This window comes from Pithys albifrons, chromosome 2 (assembly GCF_047495875.1).
Source record: "Pithys albifrons albifrons isolate INPA30051 chromosome 2, PitAlb_v1, whole genome shotgun sequence".
NCBI classification, from domain to species: domain Eukaryota; kingdom Metazoa; phylum Chordata; class Aves; order Passeriformes; family Thamnophilidae; genus Pithys; species Pithys albifrons.
Window position 1 is genome coordinate 767,910 of NC_092459.1, and position 21,438 is coordinate 789,347.

The following is a 21,438-nucleotide window of genomic DNA, read 5'->3' on the forward strand; positions in this document are numbered from 1 at the left end:
AGGGGAGTCCCTGATTGGTTGCATTGCTAAACATTCCCTTATCCCACATTATCCTCCACTCAGCTGTTCAGTTGGAGGTGCCATGTGGTGTCTGACAAATGCCACATTCCTCTCGCGAGGTGGCCACAGTGTGATGGCTGGGGGGAGTATGAGGGAACCCCTGCAAGGATCTTCCATTCCAGAAATGCTGCAAGTCCTGGGGAAAATTAGTCTGTCAGTGCTGCTTCCCTTTTAGAGCACTTGCCCTGCAGAAGGCCTCGTGGGCCTATCTTACAAGCAGATGACTTGAAGATGAAGCTGCTTAGCCCAAATCATTTGTCAGTGAGTGAAAGAGCTGGGAACAGGTCCCACATCTCCTTTAGCTGTGCTATCTGCTTGTTCCTGGCCTTTCCCTCAGGTACAGGGAGTTAACAAGAAACAGTCCTGGACATGTGTAAGGCAGAGCAGCAGCAGCTTGGCCACCCTTGGTGTGTGTTTCAAGGAGCAGCAGGTCTTGGATGGTTCCATACTTCCACCTAGTGACAAAAAGCCACTGCTCACCCCTCCTACTTTTTCTCTCTGTCTCTTTTCTGGTTGCAATGCAGGAATATTTCTCACATTGCTGATGCTGAGCCCTCACTCATACACCCAACATCTACAAACCCCAAATGAACTGCAAACAAAAAATACCAGGACTGATGATTTGTTTTCCTTCAGCAGAAAAAAATGGTTTGCACACATATTCAAACATGCACTTGCTCATCAATCTGTGCTGCTGTCCTCTTTGGTATGTAGTGTCCTTAAACATGGTCATCAGCTTGTGGTGGGAGAGGATTTACATGTCATATAACAAGACTTCAGTGTGACTTGGGCATTCCTCTGCTGGTCTGAATTCTGGGCCTGTTTCTGGATTTCAGGACAACGATTTTCCATCATCTATCTTTCTCTTCATGTTTTATCTCCTTAGGTGGATGTCTCCCAATGTATTGTCTTACCTGATCTGTGACTTTCTGCAGTCCTCAGTCAGATCCTTCTAATCTGCAAATCCTGGACATTTTGTTGATTTTTTCACTCAATAAAACATTTTCTTAGGACTGTGTCATGACCTGCTACAAAGAATGATAGGGGTGATAACTCATTTTTGTTGCTGACAATGACCCAGAGCATCTGAGTGAAGGAGTAAGTTGGGAGCAGCAGTATCAGGGCACTGAAGGCAGCAGTGAGCCATAATGGCCCTGAGCAGTCTCACCTGGGACCTCCAGCCATACCCTGTCCATGAATCAGGAGTCCTATTTAAACTCAGCTGTGGGGCTGTGCTCACTCCATCAGCTGTGTTGGAGGAATATTGGTTTTCAGCCTCATTCCTGATCCTGCCTTCTATCTGGATTGTGTGTTCATGTTGTAGTTGAGTCTCCAGCCTGGTCTCCTCTTGTTCCTGTGGGGTCTTGGGCATGGTCCATTCCCTCATTTGGTTCTATCAATGGATCTTTGTACCAGCATTGGGCTCTGTCTGCTGAGTTTAAGGTGTAATCTTTGAGCTGTCCCTTCTTTGGCACTACTTTTTTTGTTTGAGAATTCTCTCCAGTTTCCTCTTTCTTCAGACCATGTTTCTGCTGTAATCCCAGCTAATAATTAAACTGAGATTATATTAGAGAGCAGGATAGGGTTAACTTCCACTGAGTTCCTGTAATCATTGGCTATATGTAGCTGAGCCATTGGGGCTCAGCCTAAGAATAAACCACACACAACTGGTTCCACTGCTGGGCAGAGCTCCAGACCTTCGCTGAGAGTTTATTGCCCGTGTCTTTGTGCCACTGAGTCTGTGAATTGAGGCTGAGGAAGAGCAAGCAATCCTGTTTCACCTCCCTTTGGGGATGAGGTAAGAGGATGAATATGTACTGCTGTTGTTTGGTTCATGGTAACTCATTAAACTTCAGTTATGCTGTGGGGTCTCAGAGCTTCAGTGGAAACTTCCATGAAGGCATCCATGGAATTGCAGGGGCTCAGCAGCCTACCTGGTGACTTCATCAAAATCCAGCTGGGATTCAAGCAGATGAGTGCAGAGGTGGGAGTAGAGATGATATTTGGTGTATGAGGTGGTCTGAGCTGGGTCTTCCCTGTAGCCAAGTCTCTCCATGGGGTGAGAGATAACACTGTTTAAATCCAGTGCCCTCCTTTCCACAGTGGATGGTAAAGGATCTTCAGGGGTGTAGGTACCTGAGATATGGTAAGGCATCTGAACACTCTCTGAGCATAATTCCCACCAAATCCAGAGAGTGTTGGGAATGCCATGGAAAAATTGAATTAAGAATATGTAAGGGAATCTTGAAGTCCAGTTTCTGTGAAAGTCAGATTGACTATTGGCATATCAAGAAACCATTCCATCAGTTTTTATGGCATATTGTAGGAGGAAAAAGTGAACAAAATAAATTGAGTGTCCCTCTGTTGGAGGATCTAATCATGTACCAGTGGAAGAACAAGTCCAGATTCCTCTTGTTATGGTGGTTATAATTTTGGAACCAAACAGTTAAGAGTGGCAAGTAGCTTAAGTTAATGATTACACACACTCAGTGGATGGGTCTGAGCTGCCTGTGACGGGATTTGAGCCTTTTGAGAAACTTGTCAGGTGGGTTTCAGCACTGAGCCAAGTGTGTAGCACAACCTCAGCTTGAAAACTAGAGCTGGTATCAAAGGGGTGGAGCAGTTGTTGTGGTGCTGGTACTGGAGCTCCTGCACTTCACTCATCAGAGGAATGGTAGGAGAACAAGTTGAGTAAGGTAAGAAATACCAGAAAAAGATGTAGTAAGAATAATAAAATTAACTATTAATTATATTTTATGCACCTACTTTGAAGTGCAACATTTACTTGATTTTAGGCAACAGCATCAGGGCACTGGACTCCAAATGCTGCACATCTCAGTATGCTAAAATGTGCAAGAAATACAGTGACAGTGAAAGTAGTTACAGTAGGTCTTGTTGTACTGTGGAGTAGACACTTAGAAGTTGCTCTGCTGTAGTTATGGGCGACTAAAACTGCTGCCCTGAGCTCAGCTCTAAGAGTTTCTGTTCTTCTGTTGCATTCTTTTCTGGTGTGCCATCCCACCCTTCTTCCACTGAGCATCCTTGTACATCTCTGCTCTTATCCAGTAGCTCTGAGGAGAGGTCTTTTTAGAGATATCATGACTGTGATGTATAATATATGGAATTTTTTTAAGCCATATTTATGGTAATAGCAATAAAGGAAAAAATATGCTGAATCCCTGGAAGTGTCCAAGGCCAGGTGGGATGAGGCTTTGAACAACCTGGTCTAGTGCAAGATGTCCCTGCCCATGGCAGGTGGGTTGGAGTGAAATGATCTTTAATGTCTCTTCCTCCTTGAACCATTTTGTGATTTCAAACTGTGGCTAAATTACTTCACCCAGGTTTTTATTTCATACTAGTACATAACCCAGGATGATGGCAGCAGAATTTGATGGTCTGTCTTTAAGTGTTACAACAGGTCCTGATATGGACTATATAAAGGGAATATGGGATATCTCTGGTTATGACAAGTAAGACCCAGCCTACAAGTACTCAAATATTTACTGTATTTAATTATTAGAACTGTTCCCAGCTGTTGCTCCCACAGGTTTGCACTGCAAAGAAAGAATACAGATGGGGTTTGTTCTAACATTACAGGAAAGGTCCTAAGACCCCAAGCCATGATTCTGGAGCCAGACTCTTGTGAATTCCCCATCCAAGATTCAAGATGAGCTTTTGGAGAATATCCTTTCTGAGTGCTGGGCTGATATTCTTGGCAGGTGGGTGATGAAGAGGTGCTGTCTCCAACCACCCTGGTCACAAAACACCAGGAAAATCCAGTGTCACTGGGTTGGATACAGACTGACTGTATCCTGGCATGGAAATGCATCTCTAAAAGCTGTTGAATATTATGGGATATTAACTGCAGCATACCAGGCATTTTCCACCTTATCAGTGGTTTTTCATGGTATTATTTCCATAGCCACTGTTGATTTTTTTATTAATTTTTAATTTTCTGTGTTCTTCCTGAGTTCATATCACACCTATTGGTTTTGGTTCACTTGCTGATACACATGTCACTGTTTGCTTGTTGATATTAAGGGCTCATGATGCAAGTGTGTCCAGTTTTTGGCTTCAGTCATCAATACCTATGTTTGGGATTGCATCCAGACACAGCTAAAAAGTTTGACATCTAAAATGTTAATCAGGAAACTGGATATCCCTATAAAATGACATCTGGAAAATTCTGATCAGTGGTTAAAACAAGCAAGCAAGCCACTGTTTCATCTCTTAACTTCAGAGGAGGAGTGTACTCAAAATAAATCCTAAATTATCTCAGGAATCTGATGCCTTTATGAAAGGCATGCATAGCAAGGTGTTGGTGGCTCAACACCATGAAGCTGAAGCTCATTTCTAGGCTTATGTGTCTCTCCTAAGACCTTCAGAAAGAAGGAGCTGGACAGGCAGTTTTGGTTATGTCTTGTGGGCAGCCTTAAGTTTGGGGAGGTGCACAGAAGCCATCAAACACATCTCTTTGAGAGCTGGAGGAGTATACATGAGGTTTATCATCTTTATTTTAGTTCTTGAGGAGGACAGGAAGCTGCAGCTCAGTGAACCAAGTCCTGAGGGCACTAAAACCCCACTGAGGGGAAGCAGGACTATTAAATGTGGGAGACAGTGGGGGGGAAAATGGACAATATGACTAACTTGGATTCCTGAGAAGAAAAAATGAGGTGAAGGGTGGGATCAGAGGGCAGCTCTCAGACCAGTGTGTCTCATGCTGAATGAGGTATTTTAGACGTTTGCATCACCCCTCAGCCTGATGGTTGTTCTTGCAGTGACAGCCCTGGGATCACTCGTGGAGCCCCGCGAGGGCAGCGTCGCTGGAGGAACCTGGATTGCCATCACTCTGGATCGTGAGTGTGGAATTCCTAGCAAGGACATGTCAAAGTAGAGTCACAGGAAGGTGGGGTTGGAGGGAACCTTAAAGTTCATCTCCTTCCAACCCTCTGCCATGGGCAGAGACACCTTCCACTAGACCAGGTTGCTCCAAGCCCCATCTAACCTGGCCTTGGACACTTCCAAGGATATAAAAGTAGCAGAAAATCAACTCCATTCTGGGATATGTGGTTGGAGTGACAAACCCCAAGCCAAAGTGCCACTGGCTGTGACACTCATAACACGAAATCAGCTCGAAATTATCACTTCATAAGCTATGGCTGAAAGTTTTTCCTAAGAAAGAGAAGTCATATTACCTTATTTTGGCAGACGTAGGGTTAGAGATGTATTCCCAGCCACCCTGTTTAATGAAGAAAAGCTGAAAATCTCAATTCATAGGTCCTGTGATGCTGTAACTTTAAAAAATTATAAACAGGAGATCTGAATTTACATCACAGAAATTGAGAAGTCATTCTCATTTGGACCCAAAACCAGCTGTGCAAAGCCAGGCCTGGCTTTCCACAGTGATGGATTGGAATTTCATTGGAAAAAAAGTTGGTTTCTGAACCAGCTGTGTGTTTGCTCCAGCTGCTCCAGTCTGACACTCAACCATTTATAACTACAGTGAATGATATCAGACATTTTTGACTGAATATTGTGCATTGTTGGTGAAATGAAGGGAAGAAAGAAAGCTGGGGTCTCTGAAAGGAGGGTGGAGCATGGGAGATAGGTCTCTTCTCCTAAGTAACAAGTGACAGGACAAGAGGAAAGAGCCTCAAGTTGCACCAGAGGAGGTTTACATTGGAAATCAATTTCTTGATGGAAAGGGTTGTCAAGCCCTGGCAGAGGCTGCCCAGGGCAGTGGTAGAGTCATCAGGGGCATTTAGAAATGTGAATGTGGCACTTGAGGACATGTTTTAGTGGTAGACTTGGCAGTGTTGTGGGAACAGTTGGACTTGATGACCTTAAGGGTCTTTTCTAACTAAATGATTCAAAGGAGATGATGTCCCAACTGCACTGTGTGCAGGCAGACACTCACAGATGGGAACTCAGTTCAAGCATAGTTCTTTCTTGTTGGAGGGAAAGACAGGCCTTGTGAGAAGGGGAAAACCCTTTCTGGACCCAGGAGGAAATGGATAGTTTTCTGCAAATCAAGAAACCACTGTTGTCATTTAAAGTGAGTCTGTGGACTGGGAGCCACCTCTGAAGATGGTGAGCAAAGAGAGAGTCAGTTGTGTGCAAGCCTTCTGCATCTCTTGTTGTGCTTGATTATCTTGTAAAGGTTAAGCATGGTGGTTCACACTGACATAAAACTTGACTTGTTAGAGATCAGGAGCTGGCTGGGCATCAATCACTTGGTGGTGAGCAACTGTTTTCATTTGCATCACTCGTCCTTTTGGAATTTGTTTTCCTCTCTAATTTTTCCTCTTTCCTTTACAATTTTTCATTTTTGTTTTTAATTATTAAACTGGTTTTACCTCAACCCATGAATTATCTCACTTTTTCCCTTCCAGTTCTCTCCCTCATCCCACTAGGGGGAAGGTGAATGAGTGGCTGTGTGGGGCTGAGTTTAACCAGAACAACATAAACCCACACAAACATGGTTTTAAAAAGCCTCCTCAAGGGCTCCAAGCACTGCTCCTAAAGGGAAGCTGGATTGTACATTCAAAGATGTTTGTCATGTGGCTGTGAGTGATTCTATCCTCACAGAACTATTCTGTTTGACTTTCCTTACTTAGGCTCAGCATCCCACCAGATGGAATCTGCCTCTCCACCCAGTGTGTCCCAGCTGGAGGTGTCCCTGGTGACTCCAGACCTGCCCAGGCTGCCCTGTGATGTCTCTCCTCTGTATTTTGTCTTCCCCACTGTAAGATGCAGAACAAGGTACGATCCTTGGGTGAGACCTTGATATTTATTTGGTAGGATCTTCATTTTCTTTCAGTGTCTGTACAGGCAGTTTGGGAGTTGGGAGAATTCCTTTATCTCCTGCTGTGCCCACACCTGAGAACCTCCTAAACTGGGCTGCATTTATTCTTGTTTCAACTTAATGAAGGCCACGAGGCTACTTAGTGTGAGGGTCACAGTGAGGCTTCTTGGACAGTCTAGACTCAGACCTTCAAAGGTTTGTACACATCTAAAACAACTAAGAAAATCTTTATAGAGTTTTTAATCAGCTTTTGGTATCCTCAGCCTATCCAAGAGCACTGAGAGAGGTTATGAGTAGAGCAAGAAATAAATATGGTTTCGAGGACCAGCTGGGCATTGTCTGCCTCCTTTCTATCCTGTCATAACTTTAAGAAAGGATTGTTTGACTGGAAGACTGGGGTGCCTCGAGGCTCAAAGAGGGGCCCTGATGGGGCTCATCCATCTCTTACTGCTGTAATTTGGCTGGGAGTTCATTCTGAGAATTAACTGCTGAGAAACTGTGTGCATTAAGGATGCAGCATTAATTTACAGACCAGGATCAAGATGCCCTGCAGGTCCAGGAAGCCCTGGGTTGTTTTATTACTAATGAATAACAATTATTGTTGGTGCATGTCTGATGAACATGTTTGTGGTTTGTATTAACTATAATTTGGCTGGATTTCTGATGCAGTCCTGTCACCTTCTTCACTTTACTGCCATGTCTTGTTGTGCCTCCCCATTTCTTTTAAGTTGCTGGTTTAGAGTTTGGGTTCATATGTGTGAAGTTTGGGTTGAAAGTGTAAATTTGTTTTGCTCTATTGAAGCCCCATTGGATTGGCAAGAATGGAGACCTTATGAAGGGTCTGCATTTTCTAAAAAATAAACCCAGTCTGTGTAAAATAATACAATATAACCCATTTTCTTCCACCTAGGTCTTCACCCCAGGAGGGTTTGTACTACGTGGAGGTGATCTTTAAAGGAAGTGTGATTAACAACCTGACTGGGTTGGAGAAAGAGAACTATTCTTTCAAGGTAATTGTTGAGACAATATAGAAGTGATGATAAAGAATTCAAGGTACTGAAAGGAGTCAAACTTCAGACATAGTGTCATGGCACATGTGCTGAAATAATGAAATCATGAATGATTTGCATTGGAAGGGACCTTAAAGACCATCTTTTCCCAACCCTCCTGACATGGGCAGGAACACCTTCTGCTATCCCAGGTTGCTCTAAGCCCCATCCAACCTGGACTTGGACACCCCAGGGATGGGGCACCCACAGCTTCTCTGGGCAACCTGTGCCAGGGCCTCCCCACCCTCACAACCAAGTCTCTCTCCAATTCTCTTTGATCCCCTTTAGGCTCTGGAAGGGCCTCTCAAGTCTCCTCAGACCCTTCACCTCTCCAGGTGTTCACCCCCCAGCTCTCCCAGCCTGGCTCCTGAGCAGGGAGGCTTCAGCCCTTGGAGCATCTCTGTGGCCTCCTCTGGACTTAATCCAGCAGCTCCACATCCTCCTGTTGTTGGGGTCCTGGGGTTTGATGTGGTACCCATAGGAGTAGAGTAGAGAATCATTTCCCTTAATATGCTGATCATGATTCTTTTATTTCTCATACACTGTAGACCTGATTGCATATCAGGACAAGAAGTTAGGATGCTCTTTCTATCCCTGATAAATTGATGCATTGAGGTTCTCATTGGTGGCACTGAGTAGACTCTGTCACCTAAGAGGCCTTTCTCAATGAAAGAGCTGGGTCCAGGTTATTTCATCTCTGCACTTAAGACACACATTCAGAAGATCCTGTTGTGTCAGAAGACTTGAGACACATCTTTTGATGTTACTTTGCAAGCTCCAGGGTGGCCACTGACAGTCTGCACTGACATGGGCAAGAACCCCTCCCATGGGCACAGCTGGTTCCAGGAATGGAAATCATATCTAGGACAGCTCTCCATTTAAGAGCCAGATTTGGAAAGCTCAGACCTTTACTGTGATTTCCTATCTGTTATTTTGAGAGATCACTGCTCCTCCTCCAACTAGGGGTTTCCCTTTGGCTTGCAGTGTCAAAGCACATTGTCTAAGGATGTTTTGGGATATGGTACTATTGGACCAGTTCATGACAGTGGTGTCAGGATCTGGGGTTCCCAGCACTGACCTGTTGGAGTGAGTCCAGAGGATGCTGCCAAGAGGATCAGAGGGATGGAGAACCTCTGCTATGAGGAAAGGCTGAGAGAATTGGAAATGTTCAACCTGGAAAAGAGAAGGCTTTGAGGTGGTCTAATTGTGGCCTCCTTGTACCTGAAGGGAACCTACGAGAAAGATGGAGAGAGACTTTACAAAGGCATGTTAGAGACAGGACAAATGGGAATGGCTTCAATCTGTATGAGGGAAGCTTAGACTAGATTTTAGGAATAAGTTCTTCTCTTTGAGGGGGTTGAGGTTCTGTCTCAGGTTGCCCAGAAAAGCTGTGGCTGCCCCATCCCTGGAAGTGTTCAAGGCCAAGTTGGACAGGGCTTGGAGCAATCTGGGATAGTGGAAAGCATCCCTGCTTATGGCAGGGGGTTGGAATGAGATGGTCTTAAAGGTCTGTTTCAACACAAACCATTCTGGGATTCCATGATCCCTTGCAGAGCAGAATTCTTTACCATGACTCATGTTTTGGGATGGGGCCTGGTTTGTTTAGAAGTCACATTCCACCCCTGAGCTGACTTTGAGGATTGAGTGTGAGAGCTCAGCCTTTTCAGTAATTTCCCATTAAAGCTGAAGAGTCATTGGGTGGTTCAGCTGGCTTAGAGAGTTAATGAAATCACCAGGGGATGCTGTTAATGAGGCACATTCCAAGCTAAATAAAACACAATGTATCTCTTTGTTTTGGGTCTGAGACCTGGCAGCTTTGTGTATTAAATATTAATTTTGCCTCCACATTAGCCTGAAAAAGGTCACTGCAGGCAGCAACAAGTCTGAGCAGCTCAGAACACTCATGGCAGCCAGTGGCCCGAATTTCATGTTGGTTTTGGGGTTTTTTTCCACATCAGCTCCAGCCTGGGGTATGGTGTGTTGTTGCCTTTGCTTCCCAGAAGTGGCCATTGCTGGAGGGATTTTATGGCTACTCATTTATTTTTAACAGGGCCATGAGGAGGTGGGAAGGCAAAGGCTGAGCTCTGAAAGGGAATCATTTAAGGAAAACTTGGGGAAAAAAAACCAAACCAAAACTCAACGATGTCTTCAATTTGAGTCAGCAAATGAGTTTTGTTGTGCCATTGGGCTGTCAGCAGCATCTGTAAGTGCCAAGGAAGATACAGAGGGATCATAGAGGAGGTGGGGAAAAATGAGCATATCAAAAAAAAAGGGCAATTGAAGAGCCTGGAGCACAAGTCTGATGAGTGACTGAGGGAGCTTTGAGTGGGCTCAGCCTGGAGAAGAGGAGGCTCAAGGGAAACCTTATCACTCTCTACAACTCCCTGACAGGAGATCTGAGCCAGGTGGGGATTAGTCTCTTCTCCCAAGTTACCAGACACAGGACAAGGAAATTGCCTTAAGTTGCACTAGGGGATGTTTAGATTGGATGTTAAGGAAAATTTGTTCCACAAAAGGATTGTTAAACACTAGGGAGATGGTGGAGGCACCATCCCTGGAGGGATTTAAAAGATGTGTAGATGAGGCACTTGGGGACATGGTTGTGGCTTGGCAGTGTTGGATTAATGGCCAGACTCAATCTTTAAGGATTTTTTTTCCTCAGAGTCCAAGCTAGTGCTTTCCCAAAGACAAATCCATTGTACTATAATGCATTAAGATGGATCAATGCAAGCTCTGTCTTTGCTCCAATGATTTAGGGTACCCAAAAAGTTTGCTAAGGGGTGCCTGAAGTATTTAACTTCTGTGATAAAGAAATAGTTTTAAATTACATGCCATTAGGAAGAAAAATGGTGACAATAATGCAAGATAAAATGCAGGCTTTAACTTTAGATAAAACAGACTTAGAAGTTTTATAGTGTATTAAAGTGTATGTTCTGACATGGACTCAAGCCAGGGTGGGTAATTTGGGCACAAAAGGGGATGTAAAAATAGCAGGAACCCATACTCTGAATGGAGAGCAGGTAAGAAGGGAATATTTCTCCTTCCTGGAGCAGGACTCTGCTTCAAAGATCAAATCTGAAGTGAGAGTCTCTGACATCCAGTTGCCAACAGTGTTGTGAGCAATGGACCATCAGATCATGTTGGAATGCAGTGGAAACAACTCACATCCAAATACACGTTTCTCTTTGCAGTTCTCTGCTGAGCAGACACCTGTGGTTTACCAAATTAATCCACCCTCTGGCATCCCAGGTATGGGACCTTTAATCTGGAGGCCATTTAAACCATTATTTGCTTTTCCATGCTGTCTTCTTCCTTAGAAAGGGTCTGTCTTGCTGGGAATAAAATGGGCACCATCAGAACTCAATGTTAGACAGGAAACTGGGTTTGTATGGGGGGAAGAGGGTCTGCAGCACGGGGTGCAAAAGTGGGGAACAAACAGTGAGCAGATTATTTGGTACTTGACTTTGCCTGAGTGAGGTTGTTCAGTAGATTGCTAAATTTAATCCATCCCAGCTACTGAGTCATCAGAACCTACTTATTTAGGAATAGTTCTAAGAAGAATTAGGTGATACTGAAAGGCCATGAAGGCCTTTGGGTTAACTGGGCTTCAGGAAACACTTTAAAGTTACCTTAGAAGAGTCACTTGTTTTGGTGTGAACAATTAAGTGGTATATGAAAGACTTTTTTCTTCCAGATCTACTATTTTTGTATTTGCAGGTTTCTGTAGAAAAAATGGAAATGTTGATTTCCAGTGTCAAGATTTATAAAAGCATTTTGGTCTTTCAAGAGTGCAGAGAGATACCTGTATGATGAGACCACATAGATGCTCCTAAATCTAAATCAACCCCTCATTTCCAATTATTTTCACATGCAGTTAAGATTTAAATTCTCATGCCTTGCTTTAGGATGTCCATATAGATGTTTCTATGTGTTAGCTGGATGTTTGACCTCCAGGTGTAGTCAGTGAGGACCATGAGAGTAACTCTCTCTTGTACTGTTTGAAGTGTCTTGGAGCATGAAGGACCTGCATGGAACAGGTAGAGAGAGAACTAGGAAGACTTACTCCCTTCTGGAGTTACAGTGGGAGGACAGGATCAGAGAATCAAAAAACGGTTTGTTTTGGAAAGGACTTTGAAGATCATCTTGTTCTAACCCTCTGCCATGGGCAGGGACACCTTCCACTAGACCAGGGTGCTCCAAGCCCTGTCCAACCTGGCCTTGGATTACTTCCAGGTATGGGACAGCCACAGCTTCTCTGGGTGCCCTGTGCCAGGGCCTCCCCACCCTCACAGGGAAGAATTTCTTCCTATTGCCAGAGGTGTCTGACAGGGGGCCTCAACTCCTGTAAGACACCTCTACAGGTGACTGAATGAGGCTCTCCCCCAGTGTGGTCAATGGAGTGTTGGGAGTTATTCAACTGGCCACATGTGCTGAGCTTCTTCTTTAGATCTTTAGACTCTCTTTAAGTACAAATGATGTCATTTTGGTTGTCTCCTGAGGTTCTATGGTAGAACAGGTGAGGATGTGGGGTTTAATTAACAAAAGAGTTGAGGAAAATGTCTTTTCAGTGCAATTAGAGGAGATTTGCTAAAAAATTGGGAATGGACTTTTTTGGTGGCAAACAAAGGTGTGCTTTGGAAAAAATGAATTGAGTGCAGAGTCATCTCGAGCCATGGTAGAAGCTGAGAGTAGTCATCAGTGTAGGCACCTCTGTAAAAGTCATGAAGACCAAGGATTCTTTTTCTTCAGCTCACAAAATCTGCAAATAAGTTCTCTGCTTTTAAAAGGCTCACTTCAATTTCCATTTCCTTTGAAACAGGAAATTTAATACAGATTTATGGGAAGACAATTGCTGGAAGATATGAGACCCTTGACTTCGATGTGGATTATATTGATGGGTAATTATGTACAGGCAGCTATCCCTGTAAATTGGCATTTCTTCCATCAGCCTCCTCGACAGCCATAAATTGCAACCAGTTGGCCCAGAATTGCCATTTACTTCCTCTGTGGTTTATTGCAGCTCATGAGTTGGGCTCCAGCAAACTTTGTTAATCTAATTGCAACTGGTCCATTAAGCTGGTTGGTTTGTTTACTGGCAGCACAGTCAATCACAGCTCAGTGTGAGTTGTACTGTAATTGCAGCTGGTTGCTGTAGATTTTAGTTTGGCTAGCAAATTAGAATTTAACTAATTAAAATAATGTCAGGATCGAAAAGTTAAATAAATTTTCCCTTTCCCATTTGCATTTTTTAGAAAAAACTATTAGTTTGAAGCAGATGCTCTGGTGAGACAGAAGACAAAGGGGAAGTGTTTTGAGACAAAAGGCTTTGTTGTTCCCTGCTTTTAACACTCTTTGGGTATTTCCTTGTTCTCAACTCTGATTTTTGGGTTTTTGTTGCTTTTATGACTACATGCAACAGAGAAAAGCAGGTAGATTTAGGAATCTTATTTCAGGACAGCAACCCTTTAAGAACAGCAAATCCAAATGAGCATCAGCACTGTCCTGATGTGTATTTCTATATGTGTGGGTATGTTTTCAAATACTAATTTATGATTTCTTTGCACTGTGTCAGTGGAAGTGAAGAACTAAGCCCAAATGAGTATTTTAAAGAGAAACTATTAATCCATAGTCACTTTGCTGGCATTTTAAGGATCATTTCAGGAGCCAGGAAAGGTGTGAATTCTCAGGAGTTAAAACCTTTATTACAGGAGTATTGAACCACTAGATGGTTTTTGATGACTTCTGAGGCTGAATGGAAATGTCCCCTGCTAATTAATTAAATTCTCTGCTAGTGTGAAGGAAAGTCCAGTGCAGATTCCTGCCATACCAGCTGCACCCATTTCTCAGCCCCTACACTGCTGCACATCAGCATCCTTTGTTTGATGTTAATTGTTGTTTTGCCTTCCTCTGGGGGAACTGGGAAACCTTTGCTCTGCGGGAAGAAAGGCTGCTCTGTGTGCCTGCAGGCTGGACATGCCTCGTGCTCCACTGCTGGATTACTCATTTACAGCTTAACCTCACCAGGAGGAAATGGCCTCAGAATCTCAGCACACCACACAGGTTCCCTTTGGAGCTTCACATGAATAATTTTCCCATTTTTGGTATGTTAAGAAATACGTACCAGGTGGGGATTTGGACTTGACCAAAGCAGTCTGTCCTTCAGTCACACTGATTCAGGCTTTGGAGCAAAGAAAGAGAATGGATTTTATACTTTCAAGTGTGTTCAGCATGCTTTTCCCTAATTTCTGTGGGATGCCATGGTCCAGTGATGATGAACATACATTGGGGGGCACTGAATTTTTTTCTGGTCTTCCTTAAAAGGAAAAGTTCTCAATATCAGCCACCTGTATTAATAAAAGTAAGCTCTTTTATTAAGACCTCATAAAACTGCTCTCTGAAGCATTGGTCACAGAAAATTGCACTCTGAAGGAGGGGTCATCACAGTGTTTGCATAAGAGGTTTTAATTAACTGCCTGTTAATTCCCCAGGAATCACTGCCAACTTTTGCTTGTTCTGCTGATTACTCTGAACTTCTCTTCAACGTGATTCCTCCTCTGTTATCCCATATTGATTCTTTAAGGTGTAGATATCTCAATTTGTTATCAAGACCTTGGGTGATTTCTGGCAGAGGTTGTTTGAAGTGCTTTTCCTCAATGAAATAAAGAACTGACTGAGTTGCATCTTGAATGCACTTGCTGTCAGGGATGCTGCTTCTGGAAGGTGAGGGTGGGTATAGCCCTCCTGGAGCTCAGCCTTCCATACAGAGAGGAGGCATCAGGTCATTCAGAGCTGGCATGGGGTGTCTCAAAGGTGTTCCTGACAGCCACGATCCTTACAGAGGTTCAGTTCTTGCAGTATTTAGGGAATACACTTTGCAGGTAAAGAGATGAGGTTAATAAATTCTATATACAAGTGAAGGGGAATTCCTGTCCCAAATGAAAATATTAGTTGCTGATTTTAATAGGATCAGATTTTCATCTCTGAAGCTTCATATTGCTTCATATGTCATTTTTCCTGTTTATTTTTTTCCCAGGCCAGCTATCCTTACAGCAGGAGGTGGATGGACCAGTCTCTGCTCTTTTGCTGACAGACAAGCTGGAAGCATGTCAGTTCTTCACTTGTTTTTGGTTTGTCTTGGTGGAAGGGTGCAGCCCAGCTTTTAACACAAAAAATAAATTAAAAAAAAGAGAAATATTGGCTTTTGGAGAAACTCTTCTGCTTTGACTTGGAGACAGACCATGGGGAGTTGACCTTATGGTCTGTGGTGGGGTGGGTGAGGGCTGCTGGCTGTCTGTGGCTCCAGCCATAGCCAGGCAGGGCCAGGGGCTGTTCTTTGTCCAGAAATGGCACCCTGTGCCCTGCCCACATCTGTTGTGGTCAACTCTCTAGGCTCCAACACAAAGTAGTTATTTCCAAGCTGGTCAATGCACTGTCTTCAGTCCTACATAGTCACTAATTTGAAATGTGGATTAGCTGATCTGAGCCTACATGTGGCAAGTAGATTTCTAACGATTTAACAACATGGGCAGACAGGTTCTGGGGCCTGGGGCTCAGCACTGTTCATTTATTGGTATTAAGAGAAGCATAGAATGGTTTGGGTTGGAAGGGACCTGAAAGATCATCTAGTTTCAAGCCCCTGCCATGGGCAGGGACACCTTCCACTGGACCAGGTTGCTCCAAGCCTCATCCAGCCTGTCCTTGAACACTTCCAGGGAGAGTTCATGTACCCTTGTTTTCTCTAAGTTGCATGAGACCCTTTAGGCTGTTAATTGCAGAAAGGCCATGGACTCTGCAGCAGCATTTCTGTTATGAATGATGCACTTCTGACAGTGCCTGTGGGTCCCAGAAAAGGAAGAAGCTACTTTAAAAGGGGGGAACCAGGGGAAAAACCTGCTCTCACAGAGTTCTGTGGAAAGGCTCCTGGGGTCCTCACTGGATGTCCTTATTGAAGTGTAAAATTCCTCCTGGCTCCCAAGAGGAGAACTTAAATGAAAATCTGAATTGGTGATAGGATATCCAATGTTCCATGACTCCAGAAGGCTGATGTAATCAGTGTGTCTGATTTAATTGCTATCAGCTCCTTCTTACAGTTTAGTGACATGCAGAGGAGCAAGTAGAGGTGAAACCCTTTTTCTTCCTGTTCATCCTGCCCCTGTGCCCACACTTGTCCCTGCCCAGCTTTTTATTTCAAATGGGTGTTCTGAAGGTCTCCAGCTGGATCAGCTTCTGGAAATAGGTGTAAGGGGCCCAAGCTGGAGCATGATGCTGCTGGGAGACACCCTCCTGGGCTGCTGAATTCTTGACCATTAATGGGAAGGTTAGTTGTTCCTCTCCCATCTCACCTGTTTCTCTCCTTTGTTTCTAAAGGAGCCAAGCAGGACTATCTTAAAGATGTGGGCTTATGCACCCATTGTTTAGATGTTTCTCACTGTATTTTGCTGGTTTTACTCCCAAGACTCAGCAAAGTCCTTTGTGTCTCCACAGTTACTCTGTTCAGGCAGAGGATGGAGTGGGGACCCTGCAGTGCCGGCTGGAAGGGAACCACATAGGTTGGTGAAAAGGGGTAAAGGCTGTGGGTTTCCATCATTCCTGCAACTTCAGGGGATTGAGTTTCTGCTCTGTGTTCAAAGTCAGGGACGTGGTTCAGGGCTGGCTCCACAAAAGCAGCTGCAGATCAGGGCTCACCAGACTTCAGTGCAGCCACTGCCATGGTTTTTATCCTCTGCACAGCCTGGGAGGATATGAAGTGAATCCATGACATGATGTGGACATTTCTGACAGAAATAGTGCTGTCTGGGGTCTTTGCTCAGTTTACTGATTTAATCCTTCTTATCTGTGATGGACCTTCCTTTTATTATCCTTTATTAGGATAATAAATTGAGTGCTCCTTTGTATTCTCTCTGGTAGGATGTTGGATCCAATTAACTTCTCCCTTCCAAGCACCCTGAAGAAGCCTCTAATTTCTTGTGGAGGGTTTGAGCAGCAGGTTTCTTGTTTGGGAAAAATGTTTTGAATTAAAAACATAAAATAAGCTTCCCTTACTCTCATAAGGACAGTGTAAGGAAGAGGAGAATTGGGCCCAGGACAACTGGACGAAGTTTGGTAGGATGCACTCCATGCTTTGCTGTAAAAATATATTCCTTTTTTCTCCTCCAGGGTCCCACAACATCAGCTTCTCAGTGTTTAACAAAGGAAAGTGAGTAAGAGAACCTTTTCTCCCTTTTTCTGGGGTTTTACATGGGGATGCAGCTGCATCAGAGTGCAGGATAAGCAACTGATATTTTGCTGAATCTTGTGTTTTATTGCTTAGAAATGAGGCTTTATTATCTTGAGAAGATGAATTTCAGATTGGGAATGGAAAAGGAGAATGTTTCTTCCCAGAGCATTTACACTTTGGTGTTTTAATACTTTGAGTGTTCAAAACATAAGACGTTATCTTGGACAAGGGGGAATGGCTTTGAGCTGAAGGAGGGAAGGTCCAGGTTGGATATTAGGGAGAAATTCCTCCCTGTGAGGGTGGGGAGGCCCTGGCACAGGTTGCCCAGAGAATCTGTGGCTGCTCCATCCCTGGAAGTGTCCAGGCCAGGCTGGAAGGGGCTTGGTGCAACCTGGGATACTGGAAGTTGTACCTGCCCATGGCAGGGAGTGGAGCAAGAGCAGATCTTTAAGGTCTCTTCCAACCCAAACCATTTTGTGATTCCATGATGCATTAAACCCAGCTGAATAATATCCTTTCACCTCACTTTTAACTATTCATCCAAATGGGAAAGAATTTAGCCATAAAAGGAGGTGAAAATGGGTTCTGACAGTGTCAAAACATGTTTACAATGTGTTAGTACTTGTAATAAAGTGTTTCAGCCCTGTAATAAGCTCTTGTGAATCAATGCCTCAATGTGCTGGGGAAAAGTGTTGTTGGACCTTGTAGAAATGTTCCACTGTTCCTCTAGACAGCGAGTGTCCAGCTGGGCTAAATGAAGGTCTGGTTTAACTCAGATGGCTGAGGATTTCTCAGGCATTTTCTTTCTTTTGCAGGTCAGCAGTCCACAAAGATTCTTGGCTCATCAGTGCCAAACAGGAGCTTTTCCTGTATCAAACACATTCAGGTATTACAATGATCCTCCTTGCTGGCTGCACTGTCTTCTGGCCATCCTGGTGTGGTCTAAGGAAAGGCCTCTCACCATTTATTTTCTGAGGGATTTAATCCTGTTGTGCCCTCATTTTGATATGCCACTCCCCTGGTGTGAGTTTGACTATGCAAAAACCTGCAGATAAATATTTCAAGATAACCAGATTTGTGTGCTAAGGTTGGGTGTGCTGCCAGGGACTGTCTCTAACACACCCCCAGTGACTTATTTAGTGTTCCTCCTGGGCAAGGGCAGCTCCCACATCAGCTACAGGGAGGAGATGATGCTCAGCCACTTCAAGAATTGAGTGCTGGATAAATGGTGAATGGCAGGTCACTGCACAATTAGTTTCTAAATGATTTAAAGTTCTTTAAAAATAATCTGCATGTGATTTTTCCAGCTATGTTGTAGACAGGAGACAAATGCTGAACACCTGCTTGGAATTAGTCATGGGCAAATAGTGTTCCAGATTTGCATGGACAGACAGTGATAGGACAAGGGGTAATGGCTTGGAACTGAAAGAGAAGGAATTTAGACTGGATATTAAGAGAAAATTGTTTGCTGTGAGGGTGGGGAGGCCCTGGTGTGGGTTGCCCAGAGAAATTGTGGCTTCCCCCATCCCTGGAAGTGTCCGAGGCCAGGCTGGACTGGGCTTGAAGCAACCTGGTCTAGTGGAAGGTGTCCCTGCCTGTGGAAGGGGAGTTGGAATGAGATGAACTTTAAGGCCCCTTTCAATCCAAACCATTCCATCCCAATAGCCAGAGCAACAGTAGGGCAGCAGGGACTGCAGAGCACTCTGGGGGCTTTGGACATTAGACAAAGGTTGCCTAAAGCCCAAAGACCACTTGGTTCACCTGCACAGATCCCTCGCAAGGTCCCACCAAGTTTTTGATGTTAAATTGACTGAAATTGGTGTAATGAGTGCCTTAATTCCTTATTGGCTGCATATGAGAGCCTTGGTTCAAGAGTTAAATAAAGCTATTTTTTATGTAACAAGCCCCATATAGGCCATACATGCCTGTGTTTTATTTATTGTTTATAACATTCAACTTGTTTGACCTATAAATTGAAAACATTTTGTAAAGGAGGGTAATTTTATGTCCTTATTTACAATTTGGGGCACAGTAAAATGAAATAACCATCCCTGAAATTATCTATGGTCAGAGCATAAGCAGAAAGATCTGCCAGATCCACCCAGTAGACTGTACTAGTCTAGCTTGGAGTCAATATTGTAAAATTAAAGATTAAGAAACGGATGAATTAGCAAAGTAAAAGCAGATAGAGACCAACACCCCTTACATTCTTTTTCATTAGTCTTTTTTTTCACATCTAGACTAGTACAAATGAGTGGTTAAACTACAACATTTCAGTCCAAAGTGAGAAAATGTCACCAAAGTTAGAAAATATCACCAAAGAGCAAAACAGTTTTCCAGTGTGGAGAGACATGACTGTAACAGATAAAATCCTGAAAGAATCTCGTGGTCATGATGTGGACTCTCAGATAACAGAGGTTCAGCTCCCTTCATTTGTCCCTGAAGTCTGAGGGATGATTAGTGGTAACATTTAAACCTATGGGCTAAATTGAGATGTGAGCCAGAGAAAGTCAAAAGGATTAAAACAGTTTTAATTCCAAGTAATGGAGTTTTTTGCAGGGCTCCTCAATAACACAGAATGGACTAGTTTGCAATCTGAGCATGACAGACACAGCCAGTGCTGAGTAATAGCCCAGCATTGCAGTGTTTCCCCTGCCATGCAGCCACGTTATCCATGATGGTCATTCCTGGTGTGGTCCCAGTGCCTGTCAAGAGTCCCATGAAGGATCAGTGAGATGCTGGTTTCATTCACAGGAGCTGCCCTGGCTGGAAACAGTGCAAGTGCACAGCAAAGTTTCACAGAAATAGGACTGGGATTAACTTTCCCATGTGTATTTGCAATTTCCCTTTTCCTTCCCCTACAGAAATAGCCTCTGTGTTCCCAGCTGGTGGGAGCCTTGGAGGGGGCACTGATCTCACCATCACGGGGGATTTCTTTGAGGAACCAGTGCAGGTCACTGCTGCAGGTGAGAGAGATGTGAAATACTTGTTTTTCAACACAGTGATCGTGGCCCTGACCACAACACCCAGTGGCTGTTCAGTGATACCAATGCAGAAGTGGTAGGAATAACCTTCAGGAAGGTTCAGTTATTCTGACTGTGGGCATGAACTGTTTTGCTTGCTGGTAGTACCAGCCCATGCTTTTGGAGCAGTGTTAATCCAGTTTGGAGACAAGATTGAAGCAGAGGGCTCTGCCCCTTTCCTCTACTCTAGTGAGACCCTCACCCAGAGTACCATATCCAGTTGAGGAGCCCTTAGCACAGCAAAGACATGGACCTGTTGGAGCAGGTTCAGAGGAGGCCACAAAGATGGTCCAATGGCTGGAGCATCTCTGCCCTGGAGACAGGCAGAGAGAGCTGGGGTTGTTCAGCCTGGAGAAGAGAAGGCTCTGGGGAGACCTCACCGTCCCAGTGCCTAAAGGGGCTCCAAGAGAGCTGGAGAGGAACTTTGAACAAGGGCCTGGGAGGGACAAGGACAAGGACAAGGGCTTTGCACTGCCAGAGGGCAGGATTATGTTAAGTATTAGGAAGAAATTTTTTTTACAATGAGAGGTGGGGAGGCCCTGGCAGAGGTTTCTCAGAGAAGCTGTGGCTGTCCCTTCCCTGCAAGTGTTCAAGGCCAGGTTGGACAAGGCTTGGAGCAACCTGGGGCAGTGGAAGGTGTCCCTGCCCATGGCAGGGAGTTGGGACAAGAACATCTTTATGGTCCTTTCCACCCCAAGCCTTTCTATTATTTCCTGATGCTATCCTCCCACTGTGGCTCTGGAAGGGAGTGAGTCTTCCTAGTTCTGTATCCAGTCTCACACAGTGCATTTTTCTCCTTTTCCTGCTGCCAGGTGTTCCCTGTAAAGTCAAGCACGTCTCTCCCCAGCAAATCAGATGTACCACTGAGCCTGTTGGGAAGAGCCAAAGACTTGGTGCCCCCCAGCCAGGTACGGTATTCAAATAACTGAAGGTCCAAACAAGCAAACACACATGGAAAGGCAGGGAAGAAATCTTTTGGTGATGAATGCAGTCAAGACACAGGGCTTTCCAAAATGCTGTCTGCTTTAACATCCAGCCAGTTTCTTGTGGGTTTCAGAGGGAGGCAGGCTACAAAATAAGCAAAGGGCTGGAGCACCTCTGCTGTGAGGAAAGAGAGAGCTGGGGTTGTTCAGCCTGGAGAAGAGAAGGCTCTGGGGACACCTGAGGGTCCCTTCCATTGCCTAAAGGGGGCTTATAAGAAAGATGGGGTTAAACCTTTAGTAGGGACTGTAGTGATAGGACAGGGAGTGATGGTTTTAAACTAAAAGGGGCCAATTTAAATTA

At 44.3% G+C, this 21,438-nt stretch overlaps 1 protein-coding gene across 13 annotated transcripts in view; it reads left to right on the top strand.

The window, feature by feature from the left end:
• The first annotated feature begins 1,746 nt into the window (after window positions 1–1,746).
• The window catches only part of PKHD1 (PKHD1 ciliary IPT domain containing fibrocystin/polyductin), a 274,518-nt gene continuing 254,826 nt past the window's right edge, over window positions 1,747–21,438 (top strand). For 12 of the 13 annotated variants that reach the window (XR_011697094.1, XM_071548172.1, XM_071548175.1 and 9 more), the window contains exons 1-13: window positions 2,620–2,756; window positions 3,658–3,779; window positions 4,839–4,916; window positions 6,678–6,822; window positions 7,776–7,875; window positions 11,106–11,163; window positions 12,734–12,812; window positions 14,948–15,019; window positions 16,399–16,463; window positions 17,071–17,110; window positions 17,947–18,017; window positions 19,996–20,097; window positions 20,967–21,062. Coding sequence is in view for 12 of the 13 variants with exons in the window: in XM_071548172.1 (XP_071404273.1) it covers window positions 3,728–3,779; window positions 4,839–4,916; window positions 6,678–6,822; window positions 7,776–7,875; window positions 11,106–11,163; window positions 12,734–12,812; window positions 14,948–15,019; window positions 16,399–16,463; window positions 17,071–17,110; window positions 17,947–18,017; window positions 19,996–20,097; window positions 20,967–21,062 (958 nt within the window). In the remaining variant the exon portion in view is untranslated. Of the gene's footprint in view, window positions 1,859–2,619; window positions 2,757–3,657; window positions 3,780–4,838; window positions 4,917–6,677; window positions 6,823–7,775; window positions 7,876–11,105; window positions 11,164–12,733; window positions 12,813–14,947; window positions 15,020–16,398; window positions 16,464–17,070; window positions 17,111–17,946; window positions 18,018–19,995; window positions 20,098–20,966; window positions 21,063–21,438 lie in introns of those variants that run through there. The other variant, XM_071548173.1, reaches the window with a different exon arrangement.